At 43.2% G+C, this 14,609-nt stretch overlaps 1 protein-coding gene across 1 annotated transcript in view; it reads right to left on the reverse strand.

Moving 5' to 3' along the window:
* thada (THADA armadillo repeat containing) overlaps window positions 1-14,609 on the reverse strand; it is a 121,990-nt gene that overhangs the window by 18,132 nt on the left and 89,249 nt on the right. The window contains exons 34-36 of the mRNA XM_046358893.1: window positions 6,472-6,544; window positions 6,224-6,374; window positions 5,746-5,868 (exon numbers count right to left, since the gene is read on the reverse strand). Coding sequence (XP_046214849.1) covers window positions 5,746-5,868; window positions 6,224-6,374; window positions 6,472-6,544 — 347 coding nt within the window. The remainder of the gene's footprint in view (window positions 1-5,745; window positions 5,869-6,223; window positions 6,375-6,471; window positions 6,545-14,609) is intronic.

Below are 14,609 nucleotides of genomic sequence, written 5' to 3' on the forward strand. Positions count from 1 at the left end.
ATTGAGGCCTGCAGTTCTTTAGATGTTGTTGTGGGTTCTTTTGTGACCTCTTGGATGAGTCGTCGCTGCGCTCTTGGGGTAATTTTGGTAGGCCGGCCACTCCTGGGAAGATTCACCACTGTTCCATTTGTGGATAATGGCTCTCACCGTGGTTCGCTGGAGTCCCAAAGCTTTAGAAATTGCTTTGTAACCCTTTCCAGACTGATAGATATCAATTACTTTGTTTCTCATCTGTTCCTGAACTTTGGATCGCGGCATATCTTGCTTTTTGAGATCTTTAGGCCTACTTCACTTTGTCAGACAGGTTCTATTTAAGTTATTTCTTGATTCAACAGGTCTGGCAGTAATCAGGCCTGGGTGTGGCTAGTGAAATTGAACTCGGCTTTCCAAAAAATGTGATTAACCACAGTAAATTCATTATTTAACAAGGGGGGGGGGGCAATTACTTTGTCACAAGGCCATGAATACTTTTTCATGAAGTAATTGTGAAATACTTTTTCACAGCACTGTATGTTTGATGCAGTCAATGTTTGATGCTGTGAAATTTGGGGAACAGGTGTCGTGCAGCTGTCACATTAGGGTAGATGCCCACGCAATGGAGCTCATATGAGAAGTTGGATATTTGTTTACATAGCCAGCTAACAAGTTGCTCGTTTTGTCCCGTTTCTACCGACGCAATTCATTTGGAAACTGTCGTAAATAATCAGCTAACATTGGCAAACTCTGTAGTTAGTCTGTCAGGCGAGAAAGCAATCGTTGATTTAAGGGGAGAGAGAGAGAAACGAATGGGAAGCGTGTAACGTTTTAATATGGAAACCCCTTGTTAGGAAGAGAGTATGTGAATGGTTGAGAAAAAGACCATGTGAGAGGGAGACAGAGAGATCATTTTCCACCTACAATTGTATCCTATTTGTTGCTCCTCTCCCTCTGTTACTCAGTTCCTCTGGGTCAGTGAAAGTGAGGGAAGTGATGAGGAGAATCAGGGCTCAGGAGCAAATGACAGGTAGAAAGAGGAGTTTGAGATGATTGGAGGGTTAGAGATGTGGAGCAAGGAGGGAGGGGTGGAGCGATAGTGGAGGGAGAGAGGAACATGGAGAGGAGGAAGAAGAGGGAGGAGGAGGAAGAGGCGGTGATATTGAAATATTATTTCTGTTCCAGAGCTTGCAATGGATTATAACAAGAAAATGGGTGGGGTTGACCATCTTGACCAACTGAGGAACTATTACAATGTTGGACGCACAGTCAGAAATTGGTGGAAGTAAGTGTTTTGGGGGATGCTCAACATTGTAATTATAAATGCCTTCATTGTGTAGGGGACCCTGCAAAGGCTCCTCCCAGAAACCTCAGGCATTGGTCCCCGAAGGCATTCAAAATGCAGCTTGTGCATTCACTTTGTGATAATGCTACAGTGGCAGGAAGAGGGGAGCCAAGACTGTGGCACCAGGGTGTGTGAACCGATATGGAACTCATTGGAAAGCAGGTGAAGTTTGAAGGGCACAAGAGAGGTTGTGTGGTGTGTATCCAGAGGTGATGCTGCAGGTCAAAGAGTGGGAGATGTTTAAGAAACCTCCTTTGGGTGCTCTTTGTGTCTGTGCCACTTTACAGGAGGGGGCAGTTCTTCCAGAAGTTCCATGACATGTTGTAAGCTAAATGTAAGCCATCTTACATTGTAGGAAACGATGTAAGATGGCGCCGACAGACATGGCAGCTCTGCTTCTAGCTCCTAAGCAACTTTGTTTTTGTGTGTGTTATTTCTTACATTGTTAGCCTAGAACATTTTTTTGTGATATTACATACAGCCAGAAAGCACTTTTGGATATCAGAGCAGCTGTAACTCAACAGCATGACGACCAGGAATACGACTTCTCCGAATTGCATCCTTAGGTCGTACCCTTCAGGGTAATTTAACTTATCCCAGAGGCTGCTCCATGATGCCACCGGCAGAGAAGAGGTATTCGAAGTGGACTTCTAGTCCGACTCAGGAGGCGTGCACACCATCCACCGCTTCAGAGTATATTACTTGCTAATTCAGTCTCTGGACAATAAAGTAGATGAGCTCAGGGCGAGGATCTCCTTCCAGAGAGACATCAGGGACTGTAACATGCTCTGTTAAACAGAATCATGGCTCTCTCGGGATAAACTGTCCCCGTCCATACAGCCAGCTGGATTCTCAGTTCATTGCGCAGACAGAAATATTTTAAAAACTCTCCGGGAAGAAGAAAGGTGGTGGTGTATGTTCCATCATTAACTACTCATGGTGTGATAACATACAAACTCAAGTCCTTTTGTTCACCCGACCTAGAATACCTCACAATCAATGTATTACCACCCAAGAGAATTATCTTCGGTTATAGTCACAGCCGTGTATATTCCCACTCAAGCCGATACCACAACGTCCCTCAAGGAACTACACTAGACTTTATGCAAACAAAACCACATATCCTGAGGCCGCATTTATTGTAGCTGGGGATTTTAACAAAGCAAATGAGGAAAACACTACAGAAGTTCTAGCAACACATTGACTGTAGTTTTCGCTCTGGAAAAACACTAGAAAAGCAGTGGGGGGGGGGGGTTATCACCCTTTCGAGATGTCTACAAGGCCTTCCCCCGCTCTCACTTCGGCAAATCAGATCAAGACTCCATTTTGTTCCTCACTTCCTATTAGGCAAAAACTCAAACAAGAAGTACCCGTGCTAAGGTTTATTCAGCGCTGGTTTGACCAATCGGAATCAATGCTTCAAGATTGTTTTGATCATGCGGACTGGGATAGGTTCCGGGTAGCCTCTGAGAATAACATTGATGTATACATGGACACGGTGACTGAGATCATCAGAAAGTGTATAGGGGATGTTGTTCCCACGGTGACTATTAAAACCTACACAAACCAGAAACTTTGGATAAATGGCAGCATTTGCACAAAACTGAAAGTGCGAACCAAGGCATTTAACCATGGCAAGGTAACTGGGAACATGGTTGAATACAAACAGTGTAGTTATTCCCTCCGTAAGACAATCAAACAGGCAAAATGTGGGTACAGAGACAAAGTGGAGGCGCAATTCAACGGCTCAGACACGAGAAGTATGTGGGCGGGGTCTACAGACAATCCCAGATTACAAAGGGAAAACCAGCCACGTCGCGGACACTGGCGTCTTGCTCCCGGACAAGCTAAACACCGTCGCCCACTTTGAGGATAACACAGCGCCACCGATACGGCCCGCTCCCTAGGACGGTAGGATCTCGTTTGCCTTGGCCCCTAAGACCCTCACAAACTCACAATTGTAAGTATCACTGCCTGGTACGGCAACTGCACCGCCCGCAACCGCAGGGCTCTCCAGAGGGTGGTGCAGTCTGCCCAACGCATCACCAGGGGCACACTGCCCGACCTCCAGGACAACTACAGCACCCAATGTCACAGGAAGGTCAAAAAGATCATCAAGGACATTAACAAAGGCCTGTTCACCCCACTATCATCCAGAAGGCGAGGTCAGTACAGATGCATCAAGAGACTGAAAAACAGCTTCTATCATACCAACACTAGCCGGCTACCACGGAGATTTGTATAAACCTTGCCGTCTGGCCAACATTTGCAACATTGTTTCAATATTGAAATTCGGTCGCCAACTGATCCATAGTAATGAACGTGTCGGGAGACGGGATGAGACAGACAGCCAGTCGAAATCATGAATCAGCTGGGATCATTTTATGGATATAAACAATGAAATGTCAATAGAAAACGGGTACAATTAAATGCATATAGTTTGCAGTCTTTCCAGCTTCAGTTTGAAGTGATTGTGTTTGCTGTGTTGTTGGCTAGATCTTCTGAACAACAGTCTCCTGACGAGAGAGCACATTTTCTATACCATGCGAAATCACGCATCATTAGATCATTGTTATGGATGTAACTACAAAATGGTAAAATGTTTTAATTTGACTTTTGGTGCCACTCTGCACACACAAGCTTGTTACCAAATAAATGTCACTAGAAAACAGCTTAAACTAATGCGGCTACTTTGCTGTTATTCTGGCTGCATTGTTTGACATGACTAAGTAAGCCGTATTTGGCTGCCTAGCGAGCAAGGGAAAAGAATGTTGCCAGCCAGTATGGCAATTGAACATTTAGAACGAACGACTGGGTCGTGTCTCTGACTTGTGAAAGGATTAAATAGTATAGTATGAATAAATTCACCAAAATAACATTATTTGAATAGTAACCCGTTGTATAAAATTGATAATACCCTCGAAGTCTGTGTTGGCTGGATATATTGGGCCTAACACCCGTGACAATATATCCTCCAAACACCGGCTTCTCTTGCATGATCACTTTAACAGTTACCACGTTATTGGAGTTATTAACTACAAAATTGTAAGATGTTTTTATTTTTATTTTGGTGCCACTCTGCACACACAAGCTTGTTACCTAGCTAGGTTGTTAGCTAGCTCTGGTCTAGCTCTCGAACTCTAGGAGGCATTATGTGTAATGTAATGGAACTGAGAGTCATGATCAAGGGCTAGCGCTGGTCCAATGTTAAGACAATTCTCTGAAATTAAAAGACATTCAAAGTTCCTTCATAGAAGCCACTAATCCGTAGGCCTAATTCAGATAATGCATGTCATAACAACAGATTGCCAGCGCTCTCCTCACATGCAAAGATTTCAGCAGCATGTCGCACCCTACACTACACTTGTCTCGCCAATGCATGTACATAGCTTGCCTGTTCCATAAAGCTGCTCTATCGACTGGTGAAGTCATTTCAAGTTGGGATAAATGTGAAATAAAATAAAACATTGAGACGTTTTAAAAAAGAACAGAAAGGAATAATATAAACTGCTAGTTTTGTTTTGAACCAGTTGAGAACTTTATTCTGCTGGACGGAAAAGTGGAACTGAACAACAAAAAAAGTGGTTCTGTTCACAGCGAACTAATTGGAAAATAAGTTCAGTTCCAAACCCTAGTCAAAACTCTGGTGCTGTGAGTGCCTGCTTGCGCGACAAAAGGGGTGTTTTTGAGCGGTCTCATATTTCAGTGAGTGGGGCAGCGTGTGTGTTAGTTTGAGAACGCAATCTGGAGGCGAATGAAACGCACACCTGTTTAGGCGAGGTGCTGGCTAGCAGAGTAAAACACTTGAAAGACGAAAGGAGAGCCATACACTCTAGGAGCTGAGATGCAATCATTTAATAACCTAGTATCCAACGTTTCACCTGATGAAGACAGCCTGTCTGTCGAAACGTTGGATATTAGGTTATTAAATGACTGCATCTGAACTCCTAGAGCGTGCAGCTCTCCTTTTCAAGTTTGAGAGCGCATCCATGTCCCAAGAGCTGGAGTCACAAAATACTTTGCAAAACAAAGAACAAACGCTTCAGAGCTATGACGAATCACCACACACACAAATGATACCCAGCACCGGAGTAACCCCCCCCTGCCAAACTAGATTTAGCACCCCTCATTCCGGGAACCCTCCCCAATCTTAGCGAGAAACAGCGTCAGTGCCCCTCCCCAACATGTGTGTGTGTTTGACACTGTGACAGAGACGGTAATAGAAAGATTATGGGGTAACTGTATATGACCTCTATATCTAAAGTATTTACAACACATCCACAAGCACTAACTAAACATGATGTAGCAGCTGAATGTAGTGCTACTCGAGCACTAAAATGTTCGATTTCGAATCAGATGGAATTTGGTTAAGCAGCCCTTGTGTGTGTTTCAGTGTGTGCGTGTCTGTGCTGAGGTGGTGAGCGTACCTGGGTTCAGTAGGTGTGTAGGGAGGTTAGAGATGAAGTCAGCAGCTCTGTCTCGGACATCCTGGTCCTCGTCCTGCAGTAGAGTGAACAGACCTCTCCACAGAGACACTGTGTGGGACACACCTGGCACAATCAAAACTTCATTAGGACACAGAGAGATGTATGAAAATGTATTAAACTACATTCGCATTCGTCACAGTCCGTTTCTGCCTTAAAGTTCAACTTATCGATTTTTCTTTTATGGACGGGTTGCATATGCACAAAGTTTTTTTGGGCGGACAATAATCACCGTTGTCCAGCATCCTTCCGCGGATGACTCCAATTAAAATTTTAAAAAGCATTGTCTACCTGTAATTTTCATACACACAATCTTTGTGGCTGTGTCCTTAAAATCACAACCAGAAAATACCAACACAAACCAAAAACAAACTACTGTAGCTCCCACAAATACATTCAACTTCTATATAGACCTACTCACCCAATGGTAGGTTGGGGCTGGTCAATAAGGTGGGTGTGGCGTTGACCAGTACCTCTGCAGCCATCATCTTGACCTCTGCATTTTGCTCCACACCGCAGGACTGAGACACCAGCGCCCCCCAGCGCCCCAGACACGCTACTGCAGCCACACCCTGATCGGAGAAGGACATAAACATAGACAAAACTTATGTCACTGCAGGGCATGGTAAACGCACACAATTTCCCAGCTGGATCATTGGTGGTTCTTACCTGAGGGTCACTGTGTACTAGGTGCACCACCAATCTAGAGGCCAGGGTCAGGGAAGCACAGTGCAACTCCACACTGGAATACAACACACACAACAGTAAAACACAAGGACAGTGTGAGATTTTTATCTACTCAATACTGGAGTAACACACTGCACAAAGAAAATGAGCCCCTACACAACACCATTCAATAAAGCTGTGTGTAAAAACATTCACACAGAGCTAACGTATCAAATATGTGACACATGCGCGGAATACAACTGATGCAGACTTCACCAGGAAATGGTTGCTTAAGAGCCCTTCCCAACGACACTGTTTAAAAATAAATCATAAAATAGTAACACAAGAGGAATAAAATAAGACCCTGAACAAAAATATAAAACACAGCATGTAAAGTGTTGGTCCATGTCTCAAGATCAGAGAAATATTTCACATGCACAAAAAGCTTATTTCTCTCAGGTGTGGCATATCAAGAAGCTGATTAAAACAGCATGATCATTACACAGGTGCACCTTGTGCTGGGGACAATAAAAGGCCACTTTAAAGATGTGCAGTTGTGTCACACAACACATTGCCACAGATGTCTAATGTTTTGAAGGAGCGGGCAATTGACATGCTGACTACAGGAATGTCCACCAGAGCTGTTGCCAGAGAATTTAATGTTTATTTTTCTACCATAAGCCACCTCCAATGTCATTTTATAGAATTTGGCAGTACGTCCTACAAGCCTCACAACCGCAGACCACGTGTATGGCAGACTACGTGTATGGCGTTGTGTGGGCGAGCTGTTTGCGGATGTTAATGTTGGGAACAGAGTGCCCAATGGTGGTGGTGGGGTTATGATATGGGCTGGCATAAGCTACGGAGAACAAATACAATTGCATTTTGTCTACGGCAATTTGAATGCATCGAGATGCCGTGACGAGATCCTCATGTTTCAGCATGATAATGCACAGCCCCATGTCACAAGGATCTGTACACAATTCCCGGAGGCTGAAAATGTCCCAGTTCTTCCATGGACAGCATAGACATTGGGGATGATCTAGATCGACGTGTACGACAATGTGTTCCAGTTCCCGCCAATATGCAGCAAATTCACACAGCCACTGAAGAGGAGTTGGACAACATCCCACAGGCCACAATCAACAGCCTGATCAACTCTAAGCTAAGGAGATGTGTCACGCTGGATGAGGCAAATGGTGGTCACACCAAAAAAAAAGTTCTGTATTCCCAGTCGTGAACGCCATAGATAGGGGCCGGATACATTTATTTAAATTGACTGATTTCCTTATATGAACTAACTTAGTAAAATCTTTGGAATTGTTGCATTACCATTCAATGTGCAGAGGTATGAAGTATTTGAGTTAGATAGAGTGCCTTCAAAAAGTATTCACACCCCTTGACTTTCTCCATCTGCACTTGTAGCCAGAAAGCTGTCTAAGAGCAGGTTTAACCTCTACTGTTAGAAAGCCGGATCAACGAAGAATACCTAAGAGTGAATTAAACTATTTTGAAAACGCAATTAAGGGAATTAACTGGAATGATCTCTTGTCCTATACAGACGTGGAAGCTGAGTCAGGTTTATCTATCCACAATAAATAGTTTCCTAAAGAAAATCAAATCCAAATCTGGCCAGAAGAGCATTCTTCCTTGGAGAAATCTGGAAATTGATAAAAAACGTGATTATGCTCCAAAAATAGCCCTAAGACCCAAATTAGAGCAGGACAGACGTAGGTTTACCATGTTGAGAAATCAGACAGACCAAGGCAAACTTTTTTATGAACATAATTGGTGAAGCAAAGGGAAATTCTAAATTGATCTGGGAGAATCTAAAAAAGTGAAACAGGGAAAGACCATAGTAACACTGCAAAAAGACTAGAAATCATGGTGAATAACAAACACAGGATGCAGTCGAAATAGCAATAGCCTTCAATTCCTACTTTATTGACTCTGTCAGGGTACTGACACAGAACCCCTCCACTGGTTTCTTGGGCTCAGTGCTAGTAAATGACGCTCAACCTGTCTTCATCATAAGGGAGGTTTCTGAGTCAAAGGTGAACAAGGTGATTAGCTCACTAAAGAACTCTAAAGCCAAAGATGTGTTTGGGCTGGACTCTACCTTTCTTAAAAACTACAAAGAGTCACTCATTGGCCCCATTTCTAAGGTCACCAACACAACTATTGGTCTCAGGGTGTTTCCAAGGGTATCGAAGTCTACCATAATAAATGGCCATCTTAATGACCCTGCTGACGTGAGTAACACCTGTGGTGTCAAAGGTTGTTGAAAAGTGCGTAGCAGAACAACGGATTGCCCACCTCAACAACAGCCCCTTCACATTACACTCCATGCAGTTTGGCCTCAGAGCGAAACACTCCACAGAAATGGCCAACTGTTTTCTTCTGGAAAATGTGAAGTCCAAGATGGACAAAGGGGGCGTTGTTGGGGCTGTGTTTCTGGACCTAAGGAAGGCTTTTGATACTGTTAACCATGAGATTCTCATCACAAAATTGTCCAACTTCAACTTTTCCCCCGAGGCCTTGATGGCAGAACTCAGTGTGTCAGAGTGAGCAATGAGCTGTCGCCCACTCTTAGCTATGATAATAATGTATGCAGATACAGTTATATATGTGCATGCAAAGAGCAAACAACAAGCTGCACAGGAACTCACTACTGTAATGGTCCAGGTTACAAAGTGGCTCAGTGACTCATGTTTGCATCTCAATGTGAAAAACAGTTTGCATGTTCTTCACAAAGAGGGCAACAGATGCTACTGAGCCAGATGTCTATGTGTCAGGGGAGAAGCTCCAGGTGGTATCTGATTTTAAGTACCTTGGCATCATACTTGATTCCAACCTCTCTTTTAAAAAGCATGTGAAAAAGGTAATTCAGATTCAAAAAAAGGTCATCCAAATTCAACCTAGCTAATTTCCGATTTATACGAAATTGTTTGACTAGAGGTAGCAAAACTGTACTTCAAATCTATGATATTCAACCACTTAACATACTGCTCGACTAGTTGGGCCCAAGATTGCTGTACAACATTAAAACCTATTCAGTCTGTCTACAATCAGGCTCTCAAAGTGCTTGATAGGAAGCCCAATAGCCATCATCACTATTATATCCTCAGAAAGCATGAGCTCCTGAATTGGGAAAATCTTGTGCAATACACCGACGCATGTCTTGTATTCAAGATCCTAAAATGGCCTGGCTCCCCCTCCACTCAGTACTTTTGTTAAACAGAAAACCCAAACATATGGCAGCAGATCCACAAGGTCTGCCATGAGAGGTGACTGTATAGTTCCCTTAAGGAAAAGCACCTTTAGTAAATCTGCTTTCTCTGTGAGAGCTTCCCATGTCTGGAATACACTGCCATCAGACACACATAACTGCACCACATATCACACTTTCACAAAATGCTTGAAGACATGGCTAAAGGTCAATCAGCTTTGTGAACATAATCCCTAGCTGTGTATTGCCGCTTTCCAGGTTGTCTGTTGTCTGTAGCTTGTGAGGTGTGGAAACTGTTGCTTTTATGAATTTTGTCTTGCTGCTTTTTGTTCCGTTGGTGTGTCTGTATGCTACGTCTTGCTTGTCCTATGTTGCTCTGTCTGTATGCCATGTCTTGCTTGTCCTATGTTGCTCTGTCTGTATGCTATGTCTTGCTTGTCCTGTAGCTGCTCAATGATGGTTTATATTGTAATTGTTTTTAATTTCCTGCCCAGGGACTGCGGTTGAAAAATTAGCCGGCTGGCTAAAACCGGCACTTTTACTGAAACGTTGATTAATGTGCACTGTCCCTGTAAAAATCAAATAAACTCAAACCTTTGTGTTACAGCCTGAATTTAAAATGGCCTACACACAATACCCCACAACGTCAAAATGGAATACTATTTTATTTGTATTTTTTTTATATATTTTTTTTTACAAATTAATAAATAATGAAAAGCTGTAATGTCTTGAGTCAAGTATTCCAAGTATACCCCTTTGTTATGGCCTAAATAAGTTCAGGAGTAAAAATGAGCTTAAGTCACATAATAAGATGCATGGACACACTTTGTGAGCAATAACAGTATTAAACATTATTTTTGAATGAATACCTTATAGCTGTACCCCCCCACACAACTATCTGTCAGGTCCCTCAGTCAAGCAGTGAATTTCAAACAGATTCCACCACAAATACCAGGGTTGTTTTCCAATGCCTCGCAAAGGGCACCTATTGGTAAATTCAAAAACAAGCAGACATTGAATATCCCTTTCAGCATGGTGAAGTTATTTATTACACTTGGATGGTGTATCAATACACCCAGTCACTAAAAGATACAGGTGTCCTTTCTAACTCAGTTGCCAGAGAGGAAGGAAACAAGGGATTTCACCACAGTGATTTTAAAACAGAGTTGAATGGCTGTGATGAGAAAACTGGATGGATCAACAATATTATAGCTACTCCACAATACTAACCCAAATGACGGAGTGAAAAGGAAGCCTGTACAGAATACAAATATTCCAAAACATGCATATTGTTTGCAACAAAGCACTAAAGTAATACTACAAAAAATGTGGCAAAGCAATTAAACTTTTGTCCTGAATACAAAATTTATGTTTGAGGGCAAATCCAATACAGTACACTACCAATCTCCAGGTTGCATCATGTTATGGGTGTGCTTGTAATCGTTAAGGAGTTTCAGAATAAATAAAACATGGAATGGAGCTAAGTACAGGCAAAATCTTAGAGGATAACCTGGTTCAGTCTGCTTTCCACCAGACACTGGGAGGTTAATTCACCTTTCAATCATGCCCAGCTTGTTTCGGTCATAGCAGACGGTCACAGCAACATTATGTACAAAATTAGTTAAAAACAATGCGGGAAAAAACGAACAAAATTACACAGTTGGTTAGGAGCCCGTAAAACGGCAGCCATCCCCTTCAGTGCCACTATTATAAGCAGGACAATAAGCTAAAACACAAGGCCAAATCTATACTGGAGTTTTGGCAAAAGTATTTAAAAAAATTTTTTAACCAGAAATATCACAGTTACAGTATTCAGACCCTTCTCAGTACTTTGTTTTAGCACCTTTGGCAGCGATTATAGCCTCAAATCTTCTTGGGTATGACGCTACAAGCTTGGCACACCTGAATTTGAGGAGTTTCTCCCATTCTTCTCTGCAGATTCTCTAAAGTTTGTCAGGTTGGATTGACAGTGTGACCGCTGAACAGCTATTTTCAGGTCTCTCCAAAGATGTTCGATCGATCGGGTTCAAGTCCGGACTCTGGCTGTGCCACTCAAGGACATTCAGAGACTTGTCCTGAAGCCACTCCTGCATTCACTCCAGTTTGAGGTCCTGAGCACTCTGGAGCAGGTTTTCATCAAGGATCTCTCTGTACTTTGCTCTGTTCATCTTTCCCTCAATCCTAACTAGTCTCCTAGTCCCTGAAAAACATCCCCACAGCATGATGCTACCACCACCATGCTTCACCGTAGGGATGGTGCCAGGTTTCTCCAGATGTGACACTCGGCATTCAGGCCATAGAGTTCAATCTAGGTTTCATCAGACCAGAAAATCTCGTTTCTCATGGTCAGAGTCTTTAGGTGCCTTTTGGCTAACTCCAAGTGAGCTGTCATGTGCCTTTTACTGAGGGGTTGCTTCTGTCTGGCCACCCTACTGTAAATGCCTGATTGGTGGAGTACTGCAGAGATGGGAGAACCTTCCAGAAGGACAACCATCTCCACAGAGGAACTCTGGAGCTCTGTCAGAGTTCTTGGTTCTACATCTGCATTGTTTGCTGTTTGAGGTTTTAGGCTGGGTTTCTGTACAGCAAGCACTTTGTGACACCGGCTGATGTAAAAAAGGGGTTTTAAAAACACATTTGTTGATTGGTCACCTCCCTGACCAAGACCCTTCTCCCCGATTGCTCAATTTGGCCAGTGGGCCAGCTCTTGGAAGAGTCTTACTAGTTCCAAACTTCTTCCATTTAAGAATGATGAAGGCCATTGTGTTCTTGGGGACCTTCAATGCTGCAGCCATTTTTTGGTACCCTTCCCCAGATCTGTGCCTCGACACAATCCTGTCTCGGAGCTCTACGGACAATTCCTTCCGACCTCATGGCTTGGTTTTTGCTCAGACATGGACTGTCAACTGTGGAACCTTATACAGACCGGTGTGTGCCCATAAATTGAATTTACCACAGTTGGACTCTAGTCAAGTTACAGAAACAGCAAGGATGATCAATGGAAACAGGATGCACCCGAGCTCAAATTCGAGTCTCATAGAAAAGTGTCTGAATACTTATGTAAATAAGGAATGTCGTATTTAAAAAAAAAAAAGATAAAATGTTTAAAAAGAGGTTTTGTCTTTGTCATTATGGGGTAGTGTGTGTAGTAGATTGATGAGAAAACGATTTAATCAATTTTAGAATAAGGTTGTAATGTAACGTAACAAAATGTGGAAAAAGGTGTCTGAATACTTTCAGAATGCACTCTATTGAATGTGCGTCACTGCAAGATAGTCAGTGCAGATTATTTGGGTATCATTAATTGACTATTTAGCAGTAGTATGGCTCTGGGGGTAGAAGCTGTCTCGGAGCCTGTTGGTCCGAGAACCGATGCTCCGGTACCATTTGCCAGACGGTAGCAGAGTGAAAAGTCCATGGCTTGGGTGGCTGGCGTCTTTGACAGTTTTTCTGGCCTCCCTCTGACACCACATGATATAGAGGTCCTGGATGACAGGGAGCTCGGCCCCAGTGATGTACTGGGTAGCCAGCACCTCCCTCTGTAGTTCTTTGCGGTCAAAGGTCAACAAGATGCTCTTGTTGGTGCAGCTGTATAACTTTTTGAGGATCCGAGGGTCCGTGCCAAATCTTTTCAGACTCCTGAGGGGAAAGTGGTGCTGCTGTGCCCTCTTCACGACTGTGTGGGTGTGTGTGGACAATGTTAAGTCCTTAGTGATGTGGATGCCAGGGAACTTGATGATCTTGACCCAATCCACAACAGTCGCTGTCCGTCAGCGACAACATGCTTCGTACAGATTGTGGCCTGGCCATTTTATTATATATATTTTTCTTTAGAGGAGGCAAGTCTTTGTAATCCAATCCTTATTCTCCACTCTCATTCTCTCACTGTTAAAACAGTGTGTGTGTGTGTGTGTGTGTGTGTGTGTGTGTGTGTGTGTGTGTGTGTGTGTGTGTGTGTGTGTGTGTGTGTGTGTGTGTGTACACAGAGGTGTGGGGTGTCCCACAGGTACTGGGAGGGGGACACAATTCAGTCCCATTCAAAATCCTATTTTCCCTAACCACCAACCCCAAAACCTAACCCAAATTCTGACCTTAACCCTAAACCCCTTAGAAATAGCATTTGACCTTGTGGGGACAAACAAAATGTTGTCAGTTGGTAAAAATGTTGTTCATTTACTATTCTTGTGGGGACTGGTCCCCACAAGTAGAGTTAAACACGTCAACGCGCACACACACACACGGATGAACACACACAGTCGGACAGATCTCCACACCTGTCGCCAAGTGCACGGGCCAGTTGGGCAGCTAACATAAGACCCGGAGTGAAGGGAGTGCTGGGTAAATCTATCTCCTTAATCCAAGGCTTTGGCTCTGAATACACGAGTGGCATCCTCACAACCACAGGTATGTGGGTCCTTTCATAGACGGACAGGGAGAAGAGGGAAAGGAGGGAGGCTGCACCTCACCTACTGTTCTCCCACCTCTCCATTAAAGCCTGTACATCAATCATGGATGGCTTAGGGCTGTTTTGGCAGCCGGTTTTCACTGCTAGTCCAGATCTGTTGTTTACAAAGCATGTGACAAATAACATTCGATTTGAGGACAGGGCCCCATTACCAGCGGCCATTTTGAGGTCATTCCTAAGGTTTCCTCACCTCCCTCTATTTCCCAACCTCCTCATAACATACAGTGCCTTACAAAAGTATTCAGATCCCTTGGATTTCTTCAATGTTATTGTGTTACAAAGTGGGATTAAAATTGATTTGTCATTTTTTTGTCAACAATCTACTTTAAAAATATATATTTTTAAAGATGAATACAAATTTGATAACTAAAATAGTCAACCCCTTTATTCAGGCAAGCCTAAATTAGTTCATGAGTAACATTTGGCTTAAGAAATCACATAAGTTAT

Source organism: Oncorhynchus gorbuscha, linkage group LG08, assembly GCF_021184085.1.
Source record: "Oncorhynchus gorbuscha isolate QuinsamMale2020 ecotype Even-year linkage group LG08, OgorEven_v1.0, whole genome shotgun sequence".
Lineage (NCBI taxonomy): Eukaryota > Metazoa > Chordata > Actinopteri > Salmoniformes > Salmonidae > Oncorhynchus > Oncorhynchus gorbuscha.